Source organism: Neophocaena asiaeorientalis, unplaced genomic scaffold (genome assembly GCF_003031525.2).
Source record: "Neophocaena asiaeorientalis asiaeorientalis breed wild unplaced genomic scaffold, Neophocaena_asiaeorientalis_V1.1 scaffold77, whole genome shotgun sequence".
Lineage (NCBI taxonomy): Eukaryota > Metazoa > Chordata > Mammalia > Artiodactyla > Phocoenidae > Neophocaena > Neophocaena asiaeorientalis.
This window is the reverse complement of record NW_020174645.1, coordinates 9598438-9626222: the sequence shown is the minus strand read 5'-3', so window position 1 is coordinate 9626222 and position 27785 is coordinate 9598438. Positions and strand designations below refer to the sequence as shown.

Here is a 27785-nt window from a genome sequence, read left to right as displayed (position 1 = left end):
TTCCCTAGACCAGACTAGTTGTTCCTACTCCTCCTCCCATAGCCTCTGTCACCTACTACTTCAAAGCACTTTTATGTTTTATTTTTATTGCTTAATTATCTGACCTCCTTACTTGACTGACAGAAGTGTGAGGAAAGGGACCACTGCCGTCTCTCTAGCTCATCACTCCATCTCTGAGCCCAGCAGAGGGCTGAGCACAGATGTTTAGTAAAAGTTTACCTAATGAATGTGTCTGTGTGTCTATTCATTTGCGCCTGACATTAGTTGTGCGATCTTTGATGAATGAGAGTATGATATTACATGCAATATCTATCACATCTTGCCCTCAAAGTCCCTATGTGCCACAGGTCTGATTTAGCATGTTATTCCTCAAGTTCCATCTTATAAGACACACTCCAGCAAGTATCCGCTCTGGCTTGGCTTTATTCAGCGTCGTCATTTCCTTCAGTTCTTTGGGCAGAAAAACACCAATATCCTAAATGTGCGCAAGAATCATCTTGGGACCAAAAGGCTGGATCTTGAATTTTCTTGATTCCCAAAGCTCTTGAAGCCGTGGCACCGAACCTAACCACTTACCGCTTGAGAGGCCATCATTTCATTTATACTCTGTTCATACTGCTCTGCCAAAATGGCAAGTTTTCTCGTCTGCTCATCTTTCAGTGTCTTTAAGATTGTTTTGTGCTCATTCTTTGGAGTAACTTCCAACTGGTGATTCTTGAGTGCTTTATACTGTTTGGTCTGTACTTTGCAAGTGTCCTGAAACTGTTTTTTAATTTGCATTTCCATGGCCTGTATAGAAAAAGTGACAAAAGGAAAATAAAGACACATTAGTAAATACAGAAAGCCTTCCATTCTCACGATACAATATAGGTGCTGAGACCAACTGTCTTTTGGTGCAGTGACCCACGTTACTAGTCAGTAATAACGAAAATAATACATGTGTCACAGACAGGTGTTAGCTCTACCAATACTTTGGGTTTTGTTTGTTTGTTTATTTTAACATCTTTATTGGGGTATAATTGCTTCACAATGGTGTGTTACTTTCTGCTTTATAACAAAGTGAATCATTTATACGTATACATGTGTTCCCATATCTCTTCCCTCTTGCGTCTCCCTCCCTCCCACCCTCCCTAAAATACTTTGGTTTTATATCAAATGAACAGAAGTAGTTTTGAATTTACAAATAGATTTTTAAAAATGAATTGTTACAAGATCACAACTCTAAGAAGACTCTGGAATACTATGAAGATTAGTTTGTTAAAAGATTGCTCATTATTTCAGTGGTTTCCTGGTCAAAATCTTCAGTGTCTTCTATTGTTTGTTGCCCCTCCCCCTCCCCCTTTAACTGTTTTCCTCCACTTCCAAGTAAGAAAGGGGATGGCAATGTATGAGCCATCTCTCACTGCTCGGTGTTTCCTTGAAAAATCAATAAAGGGCAACACTGGATTATACTTTATATCATAACCCATTTCCACTACTTGCATGTAGCAATATCAAATATGCATTTTTTTCTTTTTTTTTTTTTGCGTCACACGGGCCTCTCACTGTTTTAGCCTCTCCCGTTGCGGAGCACAGGCTCCGGACGCGCAGGCTCAGCGGCCATGGCTCACGGGCCCAGCCGCTCCGCGGCATGTGGGATCTTCCCGGACCGGGACACAAACCCGTGTCCCCTGCATCGGCAGGCGGACTCTCAACCACTGCGCCACCAGGGAAGCCCTCAAATATGCATTTTGGCAAGGATGAGGTGGGGTTTACTATTATAAGCCCAGAAGGCATTCCATCAGGTTGCCTGATAGTCACATGTACATTTCATGAACACATGGAGGGGTTTTGATGACAAGGATCACTAATTAGGTTAGAATCTGGCTAGAGAGGAAGAAGGCCAGTGAGGTTGAAGTTGGCCTTATATCTTTGTCAACATTGACAGTGACTCCCTTGACAAATAGCAATGGCTTATTCCATATAGCTTGTTAACTAGCAGTCAGCTAAAATTCTCTGGAGGAGTGCAGGCCAAAGGAGTTCCGTATTTCTAGTGCAGGGATAATAAATGTCTGGCATATCACTCCCAATTCCCATGCCCAGGACAGATGTCACTAATAAATCATACTTTCCCTTACTAAGTGTGGATGTGGCTTTAGAGTCTTTCTCAATAGAATAGCACTCAAGGTAGCTACAGCCAATTCTGACTGGCATGACTGATACAATTTATCTGCTACATTCCTGTCAGGTAACTTCCTCATTTCCTGGGATTAGAACCATGGACTGCTATTAGTCCATGTCTTATAATTTTAGAGAGGGAAGGTCATGAAGGGGTCAGAGAAATTGCATAGATACAAAGAAGAAATGGAGAGATCATATTGCCCTGCAACATCTCTTTAGGAGTCTGTTATACCCAGACTCTGGAGATTCTGATTCAGTAGCTGTGGGGTCCTGAAATTTGTAATTTTACGAAGTTTCCCAGGTGACTCTTGACAGTCATCCAGGTGTAGGAACCATTGATCCAACCTGGCTGTGTCCTGGAGCATAAATTGGCAAATTTCCTCTCACCTTTAAGTTTTTTGGCTGTTGCCGAAGTTCCATGACATGCTTTCTGTGCAGTTCCCTTTCTCGCCTCTTATTGTACTCCAGCTGGTTTTCCAGTTCAGTCTGGTGCTGTAGCCGGATCAGATCCATGCGGAGTTTCTGTAATGTGTGCAGCTGCCTGTACTCGAGCTCTCGGGTGGACTCGTCGTGCCGGATCAGCATGGCATGCTCCATCTCCTTCTGTGTCCTCTTTTTATTTAGTTCCTGCATTCAGGAAGAAAAGATACACGGAGAGAGATGAATGGAGACAAACTGGAGGGAAGGCACCACTCGGTGAGGGAAGGCAAGGAATGGCACTATTAACTGTCTCTTAATTAAGCCCGTTAGTGTTTGGCAGCATGACTTAATGAGACTAGATGAACAATCCCTGGAGACAGAGGTTCTGTATGTGGATCCATCACTTTCAAGTGGGGAACTTCACAGCCACCACAACTACTCTACCCGTAAAATGGGATTACTGTTATTCTACCTGACCCCTTCTTACCTCACAGGGCTGTTGTGAATCTTAATTAGGTGATGTGTTATGCATGGGTCTAAATAAGTATTTCTTTAGTTAGGCCAGCGGTTCTCAATCCTGGCTGGTTGCCCATTAAAATCACGTGAGGAAGCTTTTAAAACGTAAGATGCCTAAGTCCTATAACCTGAAATTCTGATAACTGTCTGGAATGGGACCCTGATGTCAATAGTTTTAAGAGTTCTCTAGCTGGATCTAAATATGCAGTCAGAGTTGAGAATCGCTGGATTAAACTGATAATGTCTGCAGTGTTCCTAGTTTTCTGGGAAACACCCTGTTTTTGCATGTATCAGAAGTAGGCCAACTATCTATTTTTCAGAATCTCAGAGGTCAGGGCTCACTGGGAAAAAGCAGATGAGATCTCTCCCCTTTCATCTTTTCCATTACCATCTGTTTGGTCATTTCTAGATCTAATCATTCTGTTCCTCCCAGTTTTACTCATGTCTTTCTCTCTCTTTTGTCAAAGGGGGAAAGAAAGGAAACCAGAAAAAAAAAAAGAGGGAGGAAGTTGGGTGAAGTTTTTTCATTCCCCAGTTCAAGAATATTTCCTAAATGGCACTATATCAAAGATCTGAACCATGCGTGCTCTGGGTACATAAAAATATTTACTAAGCCATCACTCGGTGCTCAACTTGCTAACATTCTGTTTAACAGGGAACTGTAATAGACATTTATTGAAGTATATCCTCAGCTCACAGCAAACTGAATCAATCTATCTTCTCTCCTGGGAATTTGGATTCAGGGACAGTTAATCTCCATGTGGCTAGAATTGAGGGGCACAAAAAAACGACATATGTGGTAGCCACCCGTTGCTATGAGGGCTGAGGATTAGAGAAAGCTGGGCTTCAGAGCAAGAAGAACGAAAAAGAAAGAAGTGCAGGGAATATACTGATGCCCAAGTTCCTGACTGGTTCTAAGCTCTCCTTGTAGGTCCAGCTGTATGACTGCTACTGGGTTTTATGAAACATTCCTATATCTCTGTAGCAAACCCCCTGGTTTTGGTTTAAGCCAGCTCAAATAAATTTTAGTAACACGCAAACAAAAGAAGCTTGATTAATACAGGGAAATAAGTTTTATGTGTAAAATTTTTTTTAAAAAGTGCAAGGTTGGAAGTGATAAGTGATATTAAAAGAGGTGAAGATTTTATGCTGTAAGATTTCCGAAAAGGGTGTTATTACTACTAGTTAAGAAGGGCAAGGAAAGCAGAAAGCCCTTGAGCTGAACTTTAAATCAGAACAATAGGGTGCCTCTCTTTTCCAATGGCATCTGCTATGGGAGAAAATGCAAGATCATTTTCGTAGAGATATCAGTAACATTTGTGTACTGGCATGGTTGAGAATATCTTGCGTATTTGAGCCTTCCAGCCATTTGAAGAGAAGTCCTTTAAACAGCACAGCATCTGTTACTGGAGCAAAGTTGTTAATCATTCATTTATTTATTCATTCAACAAACATTTGTTGAATACTTCCTATGTGTCAGGCACTGTTTTAAGCACTAAGAATGGGGCAGTGAACAAGTACATCCCCACCAAGGGCTTATTTTCTAGTGGGGAAATATCTGAAGTATAAATGCCATTTCATTTGTTATAAGGAGTAAAAGATAACCTCCAGAGGATCTCCCCCAATCCTCTCTCATGTTTTTCTTTTCCTTCCTTACCTGGACCATCAAATGTCTTCTTTTAAAAATCACTAACCGGCCCCTAGGTGGCACCAAAGGATGGTGAGCTCTTCTCAGAGACTAAAACCAAGGAAAGCCCTTTCAATGGCTGAAGATTCTGTTCCTAGATCACTCTATCATTTTCAATCTCTGAGGACCAGGAGTCCCAATATTGGGCATTTATACATTCCACACATTTTCCTAAATGGAGAATTTCACACTGAGTCTGAGCTGTCCAAAGCCCAGAAACTCACAGGGGGTTAAAAACATATAAAGCAAACAACACTTTCAGAAGAAAATGAATGCTTCTCTTTGTGTTTAATGGAATGCTTCAGGATGTTGACCAAAGAATACCTGCATCAGAATTACCTGGAAGAAACCAGAGTTCATAACATGCCATCCAGGTAATTATGATATATACTAAAGTTTGAGAATCAATGGAAAAATAATTCAGGGTGTGAGTCAGTTTCAGCTTTTCCGCTGACTCATTATGTATGGCATTGGGCAAGACTTTAAATCTACATTTTAGTTTCCTCAGGTGTAAAGTGAAGATAATATCAGTAGTACCCATTGTGAACTACCATTCTTGTGAAGATGAAAGAAAAGACCATAAGAAAATGCTTCGGGATATATAAATGTCATTATTATTTTTCTGTATTCAGAAGTGAATATCTGGCATATAATAACAAATCTAGATTTTATAAACTATTTAAAAAGTGACAGAAACATGATACTGAAATGGTTTTTCTATTACAACTGCAATAGAAATTACCTTTAATTAATTACCTTTAATTCATACATCTGAGCTGCTGAGATGTAAGTTGGTAAGCTGCCTATAATATTTTACACCATGGGATAAAAACATTATTCAGCTTATTAAGAGCCCATTGCTGGGGCTTCCCTGGTGGCGCAGTGGTTGAGAATCTGCCTGCCAATGCAGGGGACATGGGTTCGAGCCCTGGTCTGGGAAGATCCCACATGCCGCAGAGCAACTAGGCCCGTGAGCCACGACTACTGAGCCTGCGCGTCTGGAGCCTGTGCTCCGCAACAAGAGAGGCTGCGATAGTGAGAGGCCCGCCGCACCAAGAGGAAGAGTGGCCCCCACTTGCTGCAACTAGAGTAAGCCCTCGCATAGAAACGAAGACCCAACACAGCCAAAAATAAATAAATAATTAATTAAGACCACATATTAAAAAAATAAATAAATAAAATCTTTAAAAAAAAAAAGAGCCCATTGCTGTACCTACATAATGATGTGTAATGTGCTTTCAATTTTTAAAGTGATTTCATATATCTTGTTCAATCCTAGTTGCAACGCTATGCAGTGGTTAAGAATTGTTAGGATTTACCCCTTTTATATATGATAGTAAGGCATTTGAGAGGCTAACAAAAGATCATATAATTTCTATAAAGTAGAACTGAGGCTAAAACTCAGGTTTTTGGATTTTCAATGTTTTCCACTAAAAATGTTCAAATGAATGGCTTATGTTTTCCTGTTTTATGCTTTTTCAGTCTGGAATACTATATTCTGAAGAAAATTCTTCTGCTCTATCTGGACACCATGCAATGGTTGCTTCATCTGTCAAAATGACACAATATACAGTAGAGCCACATCATATGTACTTCTAGCTTATACACATTCAATAAAATGAGTTGAGCAAAAACACAAAAACAAATTTCATGGTACAGGTGATTCTGCCCACCAGTGCATTCCATGTACATACGCCTTGGAGGGAGCGTGAGATGAGAGGCACGTGGCTCACGTTCCCCTGCCCACATCACATACAGTGAGCATCTCGCCAGGCTGGGTGTGAGCTTAGGGTTGAAACATACATACAACATACGGTCATGGTCATACACCATGGCCAAGAAACACATTTCCATACACATCATTTGAACCTACCTCCTGCATAAGATGTGGAACCAGGGTGTATTCCCTAATAAACTCTTCCCAACCACGATCCAAGCATTCTATTTAAGTTTCAATGGAAGCACTATTGACTTCTTTAAAAGCAAGTGATCTGACTCAAATCAAAATGTTTGTGTTCATGCCCACCAACACTGAGTAAGAACTAGAATTCAAAATTTAAGTGGAGATGTTGTTAGCATATGACATTTAATACTTTCTTAGCTTCAGGTCTTAGTTGTGTAACTGGTTAGAAAATAGTGAGCATCTGAAGATGATGATAGAAGAAGAGGCTCAACTCAGCCTATGGTGATCCTTTTAAATGTTTTCATTAACAAAAAGGACTGGTAATACTCAGTTTTGGCAAAGGCAGAGGAAAATAGGTAGTCTTTGCTGGTGGGAGTTATAAACCCTTAGAGGGCAATTTGGCAATATCTATTAAAAATTTAGGTATATACACTCTGACCCAGAAATTCTACTCCTGAGAATACTATATCCTACAAAGTACTTGCATACATGTAAAAAGATGTATACAAAGATGTTCTCTGTAGCATTGTTAGTAATACTGCATAACTTCAACAAAATATCCAACAAGAAGTACCTCATTAAATAAATTATTCTATAGCCATACCCCCCCCACCCAAATACTATTGATGGTTAAAAAGAATGAGGCAGAGTTATATGTCCTTGATAGTAAATGAAAAAAATACAAAAGAAGGGAGTTATGAAACAGTATAGTGGACATTTTTGTAGGTTCAGTATCCATTTCCCCTTCTGTTGTTAACACGCTCCTCTTTTTGCTTGAGAAGCTACTCCACCCTATCTGGAATCAGAGACACTATTGAGTAAGGGAATAAGCACATTACCTAATCACGTTCTATCTCTCCTAGGAATTTGAGTCTTAAGCAGAAATGATACAAAGATGAAACACGGCTGGAGGAGGTACATCCAAATGGCAAGGTCTTGAGGAATGTCCATTAGCTCTTGCCCTCTAGGTCACGGAAGTTGCTTTCCCAGCTTGATTCTTCATCTTTTCCAGCTATGGGTCTTCAGCCCATATCCTTCCAATAAATTCCTTTGCATGCTACGTCAGCCAGAGTTTGTTTCTATTGCTTGCAAATCAAATAAACCCACTGGTACTAATGTAATCTTATTTTTGTAAAGTTAAAGTTATATATAATATATAAGCTGTATGTGTGTATACATGCATACCTGAAAAAAATCTGGAAATATATCTGCCAAATTAATGGTGACTGTCTCAGGGTAGAAAGTGGGTGGGATGGGATTATCAAGCACTTTTCACTACTCAGTATTTTTCTATATTTGTCTTTTTTCAATGTTCTTTTATTACTTTTGTAAATGGAAGAAAAATACCTTTGAACATTTTCACTGAGGCAGCTCTGGAATAAGACTAAACAAAGAAAAAAATCTAGACTCTTAAGAAATAAACCTTGGTGTAGTTAGTTATTCTTCACTCCATTGGTTAGAACCTGATACTTACGAAGTTATGAATGTGGTTTCTATCATTTTTGGGAATAATTATCTTCTATAGCTTTTATTGGCACTAATTGCCCCCTTAGCTTCGGACTTCTTCCAAATACATGACACTAGAATAAAAATAATAATTGCCAGACGAAAAAGAATCCCAAATACCTTGTTTCCAACTCGCTATTGGACTTTCTGATTTGGACTTTTTAGCCTTCTAACAAACTCAACTTGTGTCGTACTGAATTAATCAGTTTCTTATCAATACCTCTCTCTAAGCTTCTCTGTTTCTGCCCAAATCTACATTTCCCCAAGTCTTAAACCCTAGAAATAACTTTAATTCTACCCTCATCTTTTCTCTCATATCCTATTGTATGCCAAGTCCTGTTTATTTTATACTTCAAATGTTTAAAACCCATCTCTCTTTTGCCAGCTACCACCATTATCTTTGTCTATACCCTATTCCTACCACCTGATCTCTTTGTTTCTAGTTTCTTCCCTCTAACTGATGTTTCTCAACCTGTTTTTCCCCTATTACTGTCCCCATCAGGAGCCTTTTTAGACTTCCCCCTTTCCAGATCATCCTCACCTCTGAAATGTTAACACCACAGATACACTGTATAGCTTTTCATGTACTATGGCCCTTCAGAGGGGCACAAGACATTGTAATACCTAAGACCCCCTCCCCCACAAGAACCCATTTTTAACGGACCCCCTGGGGGGGCAATATTGCCCCCATTGACAATGCACGCTCTAAAAATCAATCTGTGCATCACCACCAAACTGGGCTAATCTCTGTAAAGTAGAATTTTAGCCATATCACTCGCTGCCTGGCTTGAAAATGTTTAGTTTCTTTCTCTTCCAATAAGATGAGATAACACAGATAGAGCCTGAGCCTGGCCCATGATTACATGTGTTCAATAAATTTTAGTTTGCTCCACCCTTTTTTCCTCCCATTTGAATACTGCTCTCCAGAAAGCTTACACCAATTCACATTCCCATTAAATGTGCCTGAAGGGCTTGTTTCCCTCATGCAGGCTAACACTTGATATTTATCCAACTTTGATGTTTCTACCAATGTGCTAGCTCATTTGAGGGCTTCTCGGATTACTCCAGGTCACAATGATTTCCTACTGAACTTTGCATCTGCAACCGATTCACATTCTGTATTCCTCATCTCAGTGAATAACATCATATTCGTCCAATTTCCCAAATTAGAAACTCTGAATTCATTTTTGACTCCTCCTTCTTCTGAAATTCTCACAGCATTTGGTTTGAATTACTGTCAGTTCTGCTTCAGAAATGTCAGTCAGATCTAATCTCTATCCTCACTGCTTCTTCCAGGTGGAACTAGAGAAAGGGCATCCCTAACTGACCTCAGTGTACTTTACTTCTCACCACTCTAGGCTACCCTCACACTGAGGCAACAATTCTTCAAAATAAAGAACTCTCATTGTCATTCCTCTGCTTAAAACCCTCTCACACCCATGCAACTGCCTTCAGGCAGAAATCTAAAAGTCTTGCCTTAAGAATCAAGGCTCTCCATCCTGCTTCCCACTACTCCTGTTCTGACACTCCACTCCACACTCCCAGAACACTCAACTCCCCATCAATCACGGAATCCTCCAAGCCCTTTCATGACTATATGCCTGTAAGAGTTTATTTATATCTATTACTAAACCTAATACATTACATTGTAATTAGTCTGTTACATGTCTGTTTCCCCTCTTAGACTTTGGGCTACTTGAAGGCAGGGAGGATGGCTTCTCAATAGCCCTGGCATCTCTAGCACAGTGCCTGGCACAAAGAAGGCACTCGTAAGTGCTGGATGACGGAATGAATTAACATAACTGTAGAGCACCATTATGTTATTTAAGTGTTTCATGGAGAGTCACAAAAACGCAAGTCTTTGACAAATAGGCTAAAAGCAAAAATTCTCTATTCTACTTCTTTTGATTCTCCACCGCATGTTCGAGAAAATTCTATTACATTTACTTGGAAAAGGTTGATTCCTTGTTCTATAAATGGGCTTTCTCTTATCAGTGGTAAATTCATTCCCTGGCACTTTTGTGTACCCACTCTGTGTCTGGCACAGACTGCACTGATGCCTGTACAGGTTAAGGATATAGGAACGGACAAGACAGACACGGTCATGGTCCTCACAAAGCTTACTGCTTTTTAAGTCAGTGACAGTGGTTACGAACAAAATAAATACCTCCCGAATGTTCTGCTGCTCCACCTCATGCCGCTTGATCATTATTTTCCTCTTGAAGAAACGACAGTTTTTATCGTAGTACAGTCTCTGCTGAGTGAGAAGGTGGGCTTCCTCTTCAGCCTGTGTGTGCTGCAAGTTCTCTTTATGCTTGGATATCCGCTCCTGCTTTTCTTTCTTGGGTGTGCTATGGTCCTCATTCATCTCCTTTACAAAAGCAGACAAAAACAAAACCCCCCAAAACATGCCAGTCTCATCAGGCAAAAAGAAATATAATAGCTCATTGCAATGCAGATTAAATTATTTTGAAAGCAATTGAGAATGTAAGGTCAGAAAGGCTTGGTGTTGCACACACACTCCCCCCCACCTCCCTTTTTTCTTATCAATTGAGAAGGAGACTTGTTAGTTTTCATGTCTTCGGCTTCTCATGCTCAGAAATTATGAGTTCACTCATTATATCAACACACACTTATTGAGTTCCTATCGTGCAACAGGCACTGTGCAAGGCACAAGGATACAATGGTGAGCAAAAGAATATGGTATCTGCCACCATGGGGCTTTACAGTCTAGAATCAAAAATCAATCAAAGAACCACAGAAATGAACTGAAGATTACCGTGATAACTACCGTGCAGCTGAAGTACTTGGTTCAAAGGATGCTGAATAAAAAATATTTGATCTTGGTAAAAGCTAAGCTGAAATTTGAAAAATCTGTAGGAATTAACCAGCGAGAAAGGAGAGGGAAGAATACCCCGGGCAGAGGAAACAGCCTGAGCAAAACCCTTCGGGTGGGTTAATGGAAACATGGTACGATCAAGGAACCGACAGGAGGCCAGGGTGGGTGGTGCAGCGTGACATGAGATGAGGCTGGACAGGCAGGCAGGACCGTTACCGGACCTTACAGGCCAGGTCAAGGGCACCGACAGGAGGCCAGGGTGGGTGGTGCAGCGTGACCATGAGCGTGAGATGAGGCTGGACAGGCAGGCAGGACCGTTACCGGACCTTACAGGCCAGGTCAAGGGCACCGACAGGAGGCCAGGGTGGGTGGTGCAGCGTGACATGAGATGAGGCTGGACAGCCAGGCAGGACCGTTACCGGACCTTACAGGCAGGTCAAGGGCGCTGACAGGAGGCCAGGGTGGGTGGTGCAGCGTGACCATGAGCGTGAGATGAGGCTGGACAGGCAGGCAGGACCGTTACCGGACCTTACAGGCCAGGTCAAGGGCGCTGAGTTTTGGCACAGGGGAAACGCATTTTATGTACGTGTGGGGGTGTCATAACGAGGCGTATTCGAAAAAGACGATTCTGGCTGCCACATGGAGAACAGGATGAAGGAGGCAAGAGCACGTCCACGGAGACAGCTAGGAAGCTATTGCAAAGGTCCAGGCGAGAGACGATCGGGGCTTAGACAGAGGAGGTGGTGACAAGATGGAGAGAAGTAGGCAGATGTCACAGACAGGAGGTAATGCTGCAAATGTCACTAGTTTGAATTTCAGGAATGAGCATTCTTTATTTGATATTAGAGGGTAAATACACCACCTGTATTTTCAAAAGGAGAAAGTTCATAATTGTTTCAGACCATATGGGTAAAGGGAAGAAAGCAATAAATCAGAACAGTTAAGAAGATGTTAGTCTATGGGGAAAGTAAGAAGACCACTTTTAGAGAAAGTACAGGGCACCCTTCTTTGTTCATACTGTTCACACTCACAAGCTAGACCTATAATACTTGGTTAACTACTCAGTTGAAATCTCCTTTAATTACTAATAGCTATTTTACTTGATGTTTTGTGATATGGCCATCACACACTACTTAGATTGTTTTTGCACTTAGCCAAGAAGTCTTTGTAAATCAGCATTCAACTTTCCTGTTCCAGTGAAATCTCAAGTGAAATATTAGAATCAATGAGAGCAAGAGCTGTCTGCAGCACGGAGTAAGCTGGAATCAGCACAGGAAGGCTGGCGGACTCATCTCTCGATGCTGTGACTTCAATCCTAGGTCTGGCATTAACCACTGTGTTGCACACCCAAATTCAAATACGATCATAAAAATTCACTCCAAAATCAAGGATAAATTATTTCTGGACCATTCATCATTCTGTATTGCCCAAGCCCCTGTCATCTATCAACAGTAGGGGTAACGGATATTGTTTTGCATCCCAAGGACGATATCTTTTATATCAATATCTAAACATACATGCCATTTTCAATAGCCTGAACTAAGCTTTACTTCATAAGGAGTAATACTAGCTTTGCATAGAAAGGCTTATAAAGGTGATCTTAAATTGGCTGTAGGCTTGTTTTTCTCCATGAGCATGTTGAAGGTCTTATACATTTAGGCCTGTGGTCTCTAAAACTCATAAAACTGAGTATGGTGAACCAAAAATAGCCCTATTCCTGAGGACAGAGTGGGGACTTTTGAATGCTGTTCTGTGGGAAAACCTTCTAAAGATGGAGTTCATGCAAATCTCCAAATACCTTAGTGGTACAAATGCTCAAAATAGTGGCTGCAGCCATAAAGTATGGCCTCCAGAGCATGAGTGAACACATGGAGTTAGAAATTAGAAAATCTTCAGTTGAGAAAATTCCAAAATTTCTTATTGAAAAATCAAGGTTATCTCTGTGATCCAGCAACATCTTTCTATTATGATATAATAATCAAGATCAAACAATAACTAAAAGAAAATGGAGAGCATGTGAACCTTCTTGGTTTGGCTATTTTTCTCTACAACCTGGTTTTCTAGACCTTACAGTGTCAGAGATTCTTTCCATTCTGGCAGTGTGGAGCAGATACAAATTTCTGTTGGTTCCAACAATTACCAGTGATTCATCTGGGCAGGGCAAAAGATCCTGAGGCTCACCCCAACCCGCTTGCTTTCACTTCCTAATTAAAAAAGAATTGGAGAGGAATCTTGCTAAGTCCCATATTGTTAACTTAGAATATGAGCTCAAATGAATGATTTCATACATTAAATCAATGTCCCATCTGAATGCTATTAAACCTTAAAACACTACTAGTCCACAAATAAGAAGTCCTAAGTTTCATGAGGAGGAAAGTCTATGGAACTGCAGGCAATTCACCTGTAAGTACTGGTAAAAGGAGAAGTAAAGAAATTTGAGCTTTAAGATCAAACTGCAATTCTTCAAGGGGACTCTCTAAGTCCACTAGAGGTCGTCAACCAAACATTCAAGAATTAGTCACTCATTTATCAAATATTCACATGTACCAGACACAGGGATACAGTCATGAGCCAAGAAAAAAAAAAAAAGACATGGTCTTTTCTCTGACTGCTTACTGTCTAGTAGGGTAAAATAGCTCAAATAATCACTAAAAAAAAAATATATATATATATATTTTCCAATCATATATGTATGATTGAAAATTAGTGTTGTAAAACCAGAAGCACCTGTCTTGGTCAAGGCAGTCAAGCAAAGGCTTCCCTGGGGAAGTGAAATTTAAGTTATGGTACTAATAAGCAATCCTTAGTCTTACAAGGAGGTTGGGAAGGGACTGGAAGTGGGGGTGGGGAGAGCACCCTGGTGGAGGGAAGAGTGAGAGCAAAGACGGTGGAGAAGGTCAGAGCTTGATGAGTTTGAGGAGCCAAAAGCGACCACAGTGGCAGAAGCAGCACTAAGTCAGGGGCGGGGTAAGCAGGTGGGGGGAACGTTGGCGTGAGACGAGAGTGGAGGGGAGGCAGGTAACTGACCACATATGGACTTCTAGTATTTTGATCTATCCTAAGAGCAATGGGAAGCCAATGAATATTAAAATCATGAAGTGATATGATGAGACTCACGGTTTGAAAAGACCACTGGCTGAAGTGTGGAGAACAAACCAGAAGTAGGCAAGAATACATTAGAGTTAGGCCAATGGTTTCTGAAGTGTGGTGCGTGGACCAGCGCCATCAGCATCACGTGGGAACTTGTTAGAAATGCACATTTCAAACTTCACCCCAGATCCACTGAATCAGAAAATTTAGTGGTAGGTTAGCAATCTGTTTTAATAACCACTTCAGGTGATTCTACTGGAAAGTTTGAGAATCAATGGGTTACACTATTGATCACAATGTAAGACGAAGCAATTTCAAGTTCCAGCCGTTCTAATGGCAACTTGATGACTACAAACTATCGGTATTCTTACCTCTTTTATTTTTTCCTTACAAATCTTATATTGCTTCTTCTGACTTTCTAAGAAAGTTGTCAAGTCTTTCTTCTGCTGGGCCAAGATCTGTTGCTGGAACTTCTTCTCATCTGCTGCAGCTACCTTTGCCTGATAAAATAACAAATGTAATATAGGATGAATTGTTCTTCATACAGAATTCAGCTGTCTATATTCTCGAATGCATTAAAAGAGTGCAAAAGTATTTTTGAACAAACAATGAAAACACAGATAAGTAAATGCCTGTTTTGAATCTCCTGTATCTTAAACAGACAAGAAAAAAAAATTGAAATTTTTACCAGTGAAAAATATATTCCCAATTATGGGAAAAACATGAAGGTAAACCATAAACATGTTTTATTGAACACATACAAAATACACGGTATGAAAGGTGAACTAAGGATTATAATAAAAGATTTTTATCATATTGTTGGTGGCCTAAGGGTTAAATTATAAAAATGGATAAATAACGATGACTGGCCAGTTTTTTTCCAAGAACTTAACTCTCTAATTGGTTATTTCAACTATCAGATTTTTGAATGGGGTCATCTTTAGTATAATAGGCAAAGTTAATGACATTTTGCTTCCTGAGGCATCTGCTATAATCCACAATAGTTGGATATCAGGACATTTTGGGGGCTCCTAAATGGATAGAAAACAGACCAAACAAAAGATGACCCAATCAAAAGAAAGCAACCAAATCTAAGTTTCAGGGAACCATCTAGATGAAGCACATATGTACGATGAGATACTTAGGGAACAGAGAGAGAAGTATGCTTTATGGTTCTTTCTATGGATCTTTTCACCTTTAGCTTCTATTATCAACAACTTTTCCATTATGAACAATTCTTTCCACATATTTACCAAATCAAATTCCCAGGAAAGACTCTGACTGGTTTATTTAATCAACATCGCCCCTGTTTGGGCAGAGGTTTACATGCCAGACTGCCTCATAGGTTGATGGCTGTTTGGGGGAATGCTTCTACAATTCTGATGTTTCCTTCCACGTAGAGAGAGAGAGAGTAATTACTGAAACACTCCTGGCACCCTGTCCCCAGCCACTCCATCCCCAGGGAGCACAAATTCACCCCTGCTTTTCCATACTATGTAAGTCTCATCGGGGGTGGGGATGGGGAAGGCGACTGGTTTAGCACTGCCAGTGCCTAGGTGGGCAAGTCTGTTTAATTTTGTTCGGTATTATTAGGCCTGTTTCCATTCAGATATAAATCACTTCTCCTATCTAATATTTATCAGTAATAAAGTGATATTTTGACTCAATCTCCATTACCTTCTTGTCTGTTTTTAAAATTAGTAGAACCTGGATGGGAAAGAGAGATGGTCCCTAGAAGACCCAAGCAGTAGCCAGATCAATTACTTGCTGCCATTGGTCAGGTGCCCATCCCTAGCCCAATCAGCTGTAGGCAGGGATTATCACCACTAAAAGGGACTATTTGTAGAGCAGTTTTCTTTTGAAGAGGACTGTGGGTGAGGCAGGCACAGTAACAGACCTGAGGGGTGCAAGTTTCCATAGGATAGAAGCATGTTGGTTCTTTTTATGTGTATCACACCCCCATCAGGGGACTGATGCTCAGAATATATCTGAATGGACAAGAATGCAATATATACTTTCAGTTACTTTCTTAACTTTTAATGACAATTTTAAGTAGCCCCATAAAACCTGGACCCCCTTCCCCAAAGCAGTACTGTCTCTCCATCCCCAAAAAGCACACCACTCCCGCCTCCAGCTCGCAGGATGCTGCGGACTGGAACAGGCTTGGCTGTGGCAGGAGGGCATGTGTGCGCATACTGACCTCCTTTTCTATGATAGCCACTTGCTTCTTGGCCAGCTTCTCCAGCTCGATGGACGAGTTGTTGGCATGTGTCTCCACCTCCTTCTGTAGCTTGAGGCGGTGCTCGTCCATCTCAGCCTTCAGCTTATTCTCCAGGGCGATCAGCTGCTTCTGGTGCTGGCGCCGCATCCGCTTATAACCTGACATCTGTTCCCGCAACTCGTTCTCCTGCTCATGCTCATGGATCTGTCGTGTAACCTGATTTGGGTTGGGGAACAGAACTCAGGTAACCAGATTCGTGGAAGAGAAACTTTCAGGCAAAGCAGAAGGACCCTCTGGCATAATTTTATTTCTCACTGTCACCATCAATTTAATTACCATTTCCTGAACACTCACATGTACCAGGCACTGAGTTGGGTACTCTTTATATTATCTCTAATCTTACAAACCATCTCATTCACTTATTCAGTCTATTCACTCATAAGGTAGGTGTTAATGCCACCGTTTTATAGATGAAGAAATTGAGACTTAAGGGGATTAATATATTCATTCAGCCAAAATATATTTACACTTTTTTTTTTTTTTTGGTGGTACGCAGGCCTCTCACTGTTGCGGCCTCTCCCGTTGTGGAGCACAGGCTCCGGACGCGCAGGCTCAGCGGCCATGGCTCACGGGCCCAGTCGCTCCGTGGCATGTGGGATCTTCCCGGACCGGGGCACGAACCCGTGTCCCCTGCATCGGCAGGCAGACTCTCAACCACTGTGCCACCAGGAAAGCCCCTTTACACATTTTTGATATATCATAATGTATATCCTGAAGGTCACATAGCTAATAAGGATTAGAGCTAGATGCAGACCCATGCTATTTCCACTACACCAGGATTTGTCAACCCTGGCACTACTGACAATAGCCAGGTAATTCTTGGTTTTGAGAGGCTATCTTGTGCATTGTACGATGTTTAGCAGCATCCCTGGCCTACCCACCAGATGCCAGTAGCACGTCCCAAGCCAAGACAATATTTAAAATGTCGGGCTTCCCTGGTGGTGCAGTGGTTGAGAATCTGCCTGCCAATGCAGGGGACACGGGTTCGAGCCCTGGTCTGGGAAGATCCCACATGCCGCGGAGCAACTAGGCCCGTGAGCCACGACTACTGAGCCTGTGCGTCTGGAGCTCGTGCTCCGCAACAAGAGGTCGCGACAGTGAGAGGCCTGCGCACCGCGATGAAGAGTGGCCCCCACTCACTGCAACTAGAGAAAGCCCTTGCATAGAAACGAAGACCCAACACAGCCAAAAATAAATAAATAAATAAATAAAAATTCTAAAAAAAAAAAAATGTCTGTAGACATTGCCAAATGTCCCCTGACGGGCAAAATCCCTCTGGTTGGGAAGCGCTGCACTATAGCATATTGCTTATTTGTTTCTTTTTAAAGATCATGTCTCTAACAGTCATAGGAATCTTGAATATCCTTTAAAATAGTTTGAACAAGATTTATTTCCGATTCTTAACACGAACGGAGCGAGAGTGAGAGCGAGCTCTCTCCTTTTAAATCATCTGTCTCCTTCCTCCCCTTCCCCACAAAAGTGATATTAACAAATTATATACACTCCCATGGTCTCCTAAAGAGGAGAAAATATTTCTATCAATTTTGGATGGTTACTTTTTTTTTGCGGTACGCGGGCCTCTCACTGTTGTGGCCTCTCCCGTTGCAGAGCACAGGCTCCGGACACGCAGGCTCAGCGGCCATGGCTCACAGGCCCAGCTGCTCTGCGGCATGTGGGATCTTCCCGGACCGGGGCACGAACCCGTACCCGTGTCCCCTGCATCGGCAGTCGGACTCTCAACCACTTCGCCACCAGGGAAGCCCCAGATGGTTACTTTTCCTAGTAATTTTTCCTTAATCCATTCTCAAGTGAATATCCAACAAACTGAAGATTGCAAATGTAAATTTCGGCATCTCCTGTTTCTTTCTATTAAACCTTTTCCCATTTTCCAGTCCTTCCTTTAATTTACAACCCCTCATTATTGTCCTGTTCACTTCCTTCTAATCATCCCTATTTTAGTAGAAAACCTTAATTACACAATTATCACTTTAGTTTTGTTTTACACTAAGTAATTCAGTCACTCTGATCTACTACTATAAGACACTTCTCCCCAACCTAACCCTCAAACAAGTTTTACTGGAAATTTTCATGCTGCTATTAATTCTTTCTACTATTTTCAGTTTGTGGGTCAAAGTGCATTTTGTACAAAGAACAGTTTGTTTCTTTGCTCTTTTTAGAAGGTATCCCTGCATACTAGACTGAGTCCTTACTATCAAGAGAGTACTATTCCGTAACTGGATAGTATTATCAAAGTATACCATTAAACATAAGCCGAACTTTGAAACCTTTCCAGCTGAACCTAACACTGGGTTTCTTATATTCATTTCTCTTTTCTAAAGGACAATCTTCTTTAAGGATGAGAAGTAAGAACAGAAGATACTTCAAGACAAAGAAAAAAAAAAAAAGGGATAGTATCACCAAAGAGGCACCTAAAACTCTACAGAAAATAATAATGTTTTGTCATCATTATAACGTTTTTTTTAAAGTACTTATTTCATGATTTAAGGAGGAAGTAGTTTGAAACAATGCATGTGTTTCACTTTCTTATACTTGTGCCTTTCTGAAGTTTAATTACAGGGAAAAAACATTCCAATCACAGAAAGGATACCATTTAGTCCTTTTTGCATTCACTTCTTTTTCAGACAAATATGGCAGTAAAGTGTCTGTTCTTGGGTAATGGGTTTGAGACGTGTTTTACCCATAAATTTATTTTTTCTTATTTGAGCATCCCTTCTTTAATCAGATTCCCAAAGCTGAGGCATGGCACACTCTACAGCCATCATGACACATTTAAAACTTGCCGGCAGAATGTTTGACTGGCTTGTGGTCCATAAAATATCCTCAGGATGGCCATTTCCTTAAACCAGGCAGCCCCAAGATAAAATGGAAATGACTTGTGTCAAGAACATTTTCTATCCTAATTGGTGGGTGAGTCCCTGTGAAGAGGGTGGTCCTACCGCATACCAGATCATACAAGCATGTGGCAGAGACAAAATACAAGCTCACCATGCTATCATTGTACAGCACTGAATGCCAGGAGAGACATTTTGCTTGTAAATGAGAATGCTTCCCATAATTTGGATAATCACTTTCTTAAACTTGTAATATATCACCTCTCATTTGTTACAACTATAATTTCTAAGTTTCAAAGTAATTGTCTTTTTAGGTACATTTAGAGATACTGAGTTTTAGAATTCCACGCTCAAGCTAGATAGATGAATTTAAATAAAAGTATAACAACAGTTTGTTCATGAAGTCTAACATGAAATATATAAAAATATATTATTATACAGTTATGTATACCATGTGTGTTTTTTTTTTTCCATGTGTGTTTTAAGTTTATACTTCATGGCTTATGAATATGCTATTTGGTCAACAGAATTAAAAATAGCTCATGATTTTAATCATGCTTTATGGTTTATACAATGTGCTTTCACATGTAATTTACCTTTTTAATTTTTATAAAGCCTGGGATTTGAACTAAGGTCCTAGGCTCTTGAATTGCCTGAGGAAATTCACATCACCAAGGCAGAAAAGAAATGAAGCTTTCTGTTAAAAAGTAATAGAGGAAATCAAACACCCAAAAAAGTGAGTGCTGGAGAGAGTTAAGTCTAAATTACAAACTGAATAACTCTAAAAATTTGAGGAACTTATAGAAATGTAGTGACTGGCTTTTACAATGGTAGTCTCAAAAATGTGATCAATGAAAAATGGGCAGCATCATCTTGCCACACTTAGTAGGTTGCTAGGAGACAAATCTCATTCCATCCCTCACTATATAACTGATCTTGGGCAAATTACATATAACTTCTTGAAGTCTCTCAAAATCTTGAAGAGGAGCTATTGCTATGATGAGATAACACTTGTGCCTAGCAAGGTGTCTGACACACAGGAGATGTTCTATTTGGGTTGGTTTCCTTCTTCTGCCAAGCTAAGAGTAATAGGTTCCTGTTCCCCCTCAACTAAGCATTTCTGGTGATGGGGACATAGACCAGAAGTGGATCCAAGAGAAAGGCCAGTTTAACAATAAAACTGTACTTATATCCAGGTTGTGGATTACAAGTATATATAATTTCAAACTCTGAATTAACTATTTCATATACCTGGAATAATATATAAAAATAAAGAACCATAAAGGAAGGCTGAACTTTTTTCAGGAAGTTTCTACATCCATTGCATTCTACACCCTACTTAAATTCCAGCAAAATTTGGCCCTAAAACAAACCACTTCATCCAAAGTGTACTGTATGCCTACCAAGTACAGAACACTGCACTAGAAGGCTAATAAGCAACTTGCTGAAGATAAAAGAGGAGGAGGGTGGCTGATAATGTTACCCTCTTAAGAGATCAAAGTCAACTTATAAGATTAGTTATGTGTAAGAAACAAAATAATGCATATGATAAAACTGGCTACCTCAGCACTTAGAACAAATAAAATTTATAGCAAGTTCTTAAAAAGAATACAATGAGTCACATTTTGGCATCAGAAATCTGACATTCCACTCTTTAGAACACCTAGGGAAAAAAATGTTTTAAATTCATAATGAAAGTAATGACTGATCCAGGCAATTCTGCCTTACACAGAAAAACTGACATGAGCAACTTTGAAATGCACACTTATAAATCCAAATTCTCCTGTGATAACAGGACTGGAAGAGACTTCATTTACTCATTCATTCATTTATTCATTCAACACGTTTATTGAGAGACTTTGGTCATGTGGGTTGGGCAGTAGCACAAGTGAAAAACAATATCAGCAATGATCTTAGTGAGATGAAAAAGCCAAGAATAAGGAAAGAGGAGATATGCAATATTCTGATAAGCAGCCTCTGGTACACTATTCAGGGAGAGAACACATTTTCAAGCATTTAGAAACAGAACAGCAGGGCACATGAGAGGTGAAACAGTAGCATTTACTGCTGAGGCTCTAATATTTTTATGCTCGTCTATCAGACTCATTTAGGTATACAATTTCACAATTAGCTCAATGATTGTGTTACATTTTTACAAAGCAAGTGAAGATTCCATTTTTACATGAGCTTTTCTATTGAATCTGGTAAAGCCAAAGATCCTATATTTGAATGGATAGAACAATAATAATTTTCTCTTACATGCTTTATCGGTATTAGAAATTAAGAGTTTCATGCTCCTCTCCCTAATGTGCATTCTAACATAAATTCACACGTGTAGTAAGACCACTGCATTCTAGTGAGAATTCCTTTAAAAGAAGGCCAGAAGCTGAACTGTATTATAGATGTGGCCTTGGTGCTCTCTATAGTAACATCTACTATGGGAAGTGCTGGTGACCCAGGACACAATGAAATTTTAGGAAATGACATCAGATATAACAATAGCTGAAAACACTCCCATGGGTCACTAATCTAATTAAAATGTTAGGATCTCCATTCACCAACAACAAAAACTCAAGGAAGGCACATCTCAAAAGCCGAAGAAGTCAGATGAGTAGTAATTCCAAAGAACTATATAAACAACTCCTTTCCTCATATAACATATCAGCGCAATGTGAACTTTCAAACAGAAGAAGAAAAAGGATAAAGTAAGAGATTCCATGAAATGCCCTTCCTTTCCCTAATTTTTCAAAATAAGGTCAATAATCTTTACACTTAAATTATCATAATATACATGTATATATATACACACACACACACTATATATATATATATATAATTCTAAAGTTTCCTCAGGGTTTCCTCTGGTATGAAGGTCCTTTGTTACAAATGTAATTGTGCAACAGTGCATAATAACATAAAAAATCTCAGTTTTAAGGTGCCAAACTAATAAAAACACCAGCAGTAAACGCCTGTAGCCCATTGGCTTAATATATTTGTCAACAGCTCCATTCAAAAAGCACAATGTAGGGCTTCTCTGGTGGCGCAGTGGTTGAGAGTCTGCCTGCAGATGCAGGGGACACGGGTTCGTGGCCCGGTCCGGGAAGATCCCACATGCCGTGGAGTGGCTAGGCCTGTGAGCCATGGCCGCTGAGCCTGTGCTCCGCAACGGGAGACGTCACGACAGTGAGAGGCCCGCATACCGCAAAAAAAAAAGCACAATGTAGAAAGAAATGATAAGTGGAAAAACCACAGAGCTAGGCTTCTTTTAGGTTTATGTAGAAGAGGTAGGCTGATATAAAAAATTTGAGGAATTGCAATTTTTTTGTCAGTATGCAAGTCTCTTTAAAATACACACGTATCACTTATTATCTAGTAATTGAAAAACTAATTTCTAAATTCTTTTTCTTTTTGCTGTTCACTTTTGGATCACTCTATGGTTTGTTAGCACTTCTGCTAGTAGGTTATAAAGAAAGAGTAAAACCAAAATAAATAAATCAATATTGTATTGCTACTAACTGTAAGAAGTGAGGTTTCAACAATGACTTGATTATTCAGTGCCCTGGACTTTCATTTTTCCATGATCTTGTTCTTACTTTTATGTCATTTTAAGTAATTTTAGACTTTATCATTTGAGCAGGGGTCCACGAAAAACAATAAGGGTTGAGATAAGTTTTTAAAAATTAGATACTTCTTTTTGATGTTCCAGTGTCCTGATTTATATATTCCTACTGGAATAAGCCTTTAAAACAAATAATATGATGGTAGTAGAACTCTAGTACTCAGTAATATATATTAAAATATCCACAACTGTTAATCTTAACCAACAGTTAGACTGTCCAAAATGGGACATGGAACCACTCAAAACCATACCACTTTTCCCTTTCATTAATTTTTTTCTCCCTAAAAGCTGTTAAATACAAATACCAATGAATGCTGATAAACTTGCATCAATCCCACTGTGACTCCCAAAGCATCACATTTGGAGAAGATTTTACATATAAAACACCTTATTTTGTGGCTACAGCAACAGCCTATCAGCCACTCTGTTTTTAACTTAATATAGGTGCAGGCGCCTTTTAGCAAATCAGAAGTCCCTCAGAGAGACTGATCCCAGCTGTTCTCTGGGTGGGCATTACGAAGCCTGTAGGATTCAGAGGGGTACCTGAGGACTTTGCCCGTGGCCCTGAGATAGCCTAGTAGGGAAGCAGCTTTCATCATTCACAGAGAGGGAGACTGTGATGGCTGATATACACACAGAGGAGCCTGGGTGAGTTCACAAATGTGAGAGTGAGACCATTCTGGCGTGGCAGTAGTGATCTTCCTGGGCGGCAGGAGAGGTCATGAATATATGATGTGGGAATGAGGGTGTGGCAAGTGAGAAAAGAAGAGAACCTGTCCCACAGGGGGAAACCCACATACAATGTCTGCTTCACATTCAAAACCTGCTTATGGTGCTCTGAATCTCAGTGGCTGTTCATTTCTCCTCTCATTTCAACATGCACAGGTCTGGATAAAGGTACAAGTTTCACAAGAGTCAGTGGTAAGTAGTCATATTCTAAACACACCATATTTCTTATTTTGTCAGATATCATGGTATGAAGGTATTTATTATTCAATAATTTCATGATGTTTTATTTAGACTCAAAAGCATGCTTTGTAGGTGCTTAACAATCATTAGCAAATACATAGTGGACATTTTAAGATCTCCATTACACAGTATGGCATGCATTTAAAATGAAAAATTGTCCATTGAAGAGAATACAGGAAACTTCTATACAAAGGAACTTAAAGCCAGGCTTATTTGTAAGCAGTCTAAATTAAATTGCTTGCTTTTAGACAGCAGCAGGCAGAGCAATATGTAGGTGCTTTAACTTCCATTTTCCTTATATTTGGGTTTTTTAAAATTATAAACCATTATCAATCCCAAAGATAAATGAAGCCTTTAAAACACTTGAGAAATAAAAGTGGAAATCAGATTTTAAAAATAGGACAAGAAAAATAATCATTTCTGGGTCGGCCTTGGATGATGTCATCATAGGTTCTAAATGTAATAGCCAGGCAGTGTACACTAACTCTTCCTGCCCATGTGACCTCTAACATCAATTTGAGCAAAACAACTAATATTTCAATAATTTTTTGGCTGAGAAGTGATATTCAGAAGCAAATGATTAAAGAGAGTTTAGAGGGCCAAGGATGAAACGATGTGTGTGTGTGTGTGTGTGTGTGTGTGTGTGTGAGTGCGCACGCGCACGCGTGGGGGGCCAAGGGGCGGAGGCATGAAAACTAACTCTTCCAGCACACACCCCTTTTGCTACTACAAGGGCATCCAGCAATCACATTTGCAATAGTAAAAATGCTGAAGGATCCTACAGTATCTTTTCTTCCACAACCATCCCTACCGTCTCCTACAAAGCCCTTCTTGCTTTATCGGTGCCAGGAAATTCTTCAGGGGTTAAACGGGGAAGTGCAGCCACTACCATTGTTGCAATAAATAAATGAATGAACCAGACGAAACAGCAATCCATCCCTGGGAAGCAAGTACCTTATTTCCTACAATTATATACATTAGCCAGCAACCATATATTTTTAAAAAATTGTGTTTTATCTTTTGATGTGTGTGTACACATTACACACAGGTATCTATACAAAAAGAATCATAGTGCTCTGCACACACACACACACACACACACACACACCAAATACCTTTAAAATATTTTTTAGCATTATTATTTCAATGAAAAGACAAATAGCTTCTACAAAATTGGACAGATTAGCAACTTCATCTCAAAGGCCTTTTATTTTGCACATACAGCATATATAAACACACACACACACACACACACACACACACACACACACACAAAGGGTTTTTTTTCCCATGCCGTAGACAATGCTAAAATATCTGAGATCAGGTTGCTATGCCAACAGATTTTTTTCTAAAATGAATAAAATTATTAGGAGGGAGAAAACATTCTTGACTCCTTTCCTCCCATCCATGAAGCCCAGAGAGGCTCAGGGAGGGCGAGAGGCTGCCAGATGGGGAGGAGGGGAAGGAAGGGAAGGTGGGTAGAGGGGTGTTTGCTTACCAAAGATGCTGATTTGATCGTGGCAAAGCGCTCTCTGTTCCGGTAGTGGAGGGCCTGGCTCTGAACTGACTGGGTAGGCCGCGGCTCAGGCCTGGGATCGCCGTGGCCCGCCTCATCCCTTATGAATACATGATCCTGCAGAAATGGATAAAAACAAGGAGAAAGTCCAGCTGTGCTCTTTCCTCGCCGGCTGCCTCTCTCTCACCCCTCTTTCTGCACAAGCACTGCTGTTTGAAATGCATAGTTTAGCTCTCTGCTAGTCCCCGCAGCTCCCACGGTACAAAATGAATAAGCAACACATTGCAGCCTTCAGTTAGGAATGTCAGCTGATCGCTAGTGGGATGCCTTCTGAATCCCTGGCAGGCTTTTTCTTTACCTCCAGAATTACATATATGCAAAAGAAAAAAAGAATAGAAAAAACAAGGCAATGTACAGACTCCTTAGAACAGTTTGCTTAAAACGCTGTAACCAAATAATTCCTTTAAAAATGTCATGTCCATGTCTAGCAAGGAGGATGCTGGTGGCTTTTAACATAAAAGCGAGCCTCCGCCTCATTCCCTTGAAAGATCTGCTTTCTCAATTTAATTTTATTTGAAATCTGTTCGGTAGGATCATCGTTCTGCCTAGAACCAGTGTAGGCTTGTGCTGGACTGCCTCTCTATCTTGTGCTGGGAAGATTCGGCAGTCACTGAGGGATCCTGCTTTCCAGTCATGATCGTACACAGTTCTAGCACCTTCTCTCTACAGCTTCTGAAAGGATTTTTTTTTTTAGATTTAAAGAGACAGGCATACAATTTTAACAAAATGATACTTTCACAAATTCTTCCTCAACTCAGTGTCGGTATGGTCACCAGAGTGAGTAAAGCTGGAATTTAATGTCCTTGACTGATTTAATCAGGTCTGGGCTTCTTGACAGGCAAAGATGATTAATCGTATTGTAACGCCCAGTGAAAAATAACATTCCTTGGAAAGATAATAATGGATATTTCTTAAATGCAATTGAAATGACTTTTAAAGGGGTAAATGCTTTCAAAGCGCAATGCTTTGCTCGATAAAAGATGGAGAGGCCAGTCAGTAAGTAGTACTAACCTTTCAGAAAAAAAGATACTGTAGTAATTAATAGCTCAGAAACATGTACAACCATGGGGGATTTTCAAATAGTACATGTTCAGCATGGGGAAGGAGAAATTAATTCTCTTACTGCCCTAGGTTTTTAGGAGAAACCATGGTGAGAAGTCAATTTTGCGTTTTGTCCATGACTATTTGAAATTTTTTATAATTGCTCTTTTCTTCATCAGTAAACAAAATTAAAGAGTTTTAAAAAATACAAAATTTTATTATACAGTGTAAAATGCTAAAAAGTCAAAACACATAAACTCCTTGAGGAAAATTAAGTTTTACATCCAGGTTTCTATGTAAAAGAGAAGACCCATGACTAAATTCATCATTGGGTTGATTTTCTTTTCCCTTTTATAAAATTAGAATGCTTCAGAATGCTGGGAAGGTATTTACCATTACGTCTATATTTAGAGATTTTTTTTTTTTAATTTACTGTATTGTGGTCTATTTTGCTTTCAAATAATGAAGGGACCTTTAACACCACTGAAGGCATATATATCAAATTCAAGGGATATTCTACCGCTGTGCTGTCCAATAAGATACCCTTTAGCCACATGGATATTTTATTTAGTAAAATGTAAAATTCAGTTTCTAAGTCACACCAGCTGTGCTTCAAGCTAGCCAATAACTATGGGTACCACAGTGAAACAGTGCAATACAGATAATTTCTATCACTGCAGAAAGTTCTATTAGATAGTGCTATAGATTAAAAATGCATCTCAACCCATATTTTTGAAATTTATAAAAAAATACTTGATAGGTCAATTTAAAATTTTCTACGTTATTTCCTGGGAAATCTAAATTCTTATTTCAGCAGGCAAAGAGAGATTAGGTGTGGGATTTATGCATCTAGGTTTAAGGTTCTAGAGAGGAAGGCACTGGGATCTACTATCATTCCTATTGCTGGATATTTATTAATAAATTACATTAACTCCAAAATTGCTCTTACTTAATATTATAATCCCAGAAAAGCAAGATGCTTCTAAATGCTAGCAATCAGAAAAGATAGGCTAGGTAGAGGCCTGTGGTTTTACAGGTCAGAGTTTTGGTGAGTATTAGTTAGCTAACATTAAGTGCACTTACTGAGAGGGAGCTCTTCAATGCTGTGGCAGCAGCTAAATTTCAAATTTGGTAACTTGATTTACAAAGCTAACCTGTGGAATCCACACTATTCACATAACAGAATAAAACAAAACACATTCATATGCAAATATGTATAACTTTAATATTAGTTGTTTTCTCTCAGATTAAAATTAACACTTGTAGGTTAGGACCCTGCTTATCAAATTAAAAGTCACATCATATTTGCTAAGTTTTTAAACTCAA

The 27785-nt window shown here is 39.8% G+C and overlaps 1 protein-coding gene across 4 annotated transcripts in view; it reads right to left on the bottom strand.

Annotated features, from left to right (window-relative positions):
• Window positions 1–27785, bottom strand: part of TAOK3 (TAO kinase 3) — a 184351-nt gene that overhangs the window by 8148 nt on the left and 148418 nt on the right. For all 4 annotated transcript variants that reach the window (XM_024758478.1, XM_024758477.1, XM_024758480.1 and 1 more), the window contains 6 exons: window positions 25341–25475; window positions 16322–16558; window positions 14493–14621; window positions 10360–10563; window positions 2548–2787; window positions 577–789 (listed from right to left, as the gene is read on the bottom strand). In XM_024758478.1, the coding sequence (XP_024614246.1) occupies window positions 577–789; window positions 2548–2787; window positions 10360–10563; window positions 14493–14621; window positions 16322–16558; window positions 25341–25475 (1158 nt within the window). The remainder of the gene's footprint in view (window positions 1–576; window positions 790–2547; window positions 2788–10359; window positions 10564–14492; window positions 14622–16321; window positions 16559–25340; window positions 25476–27785) is intronic.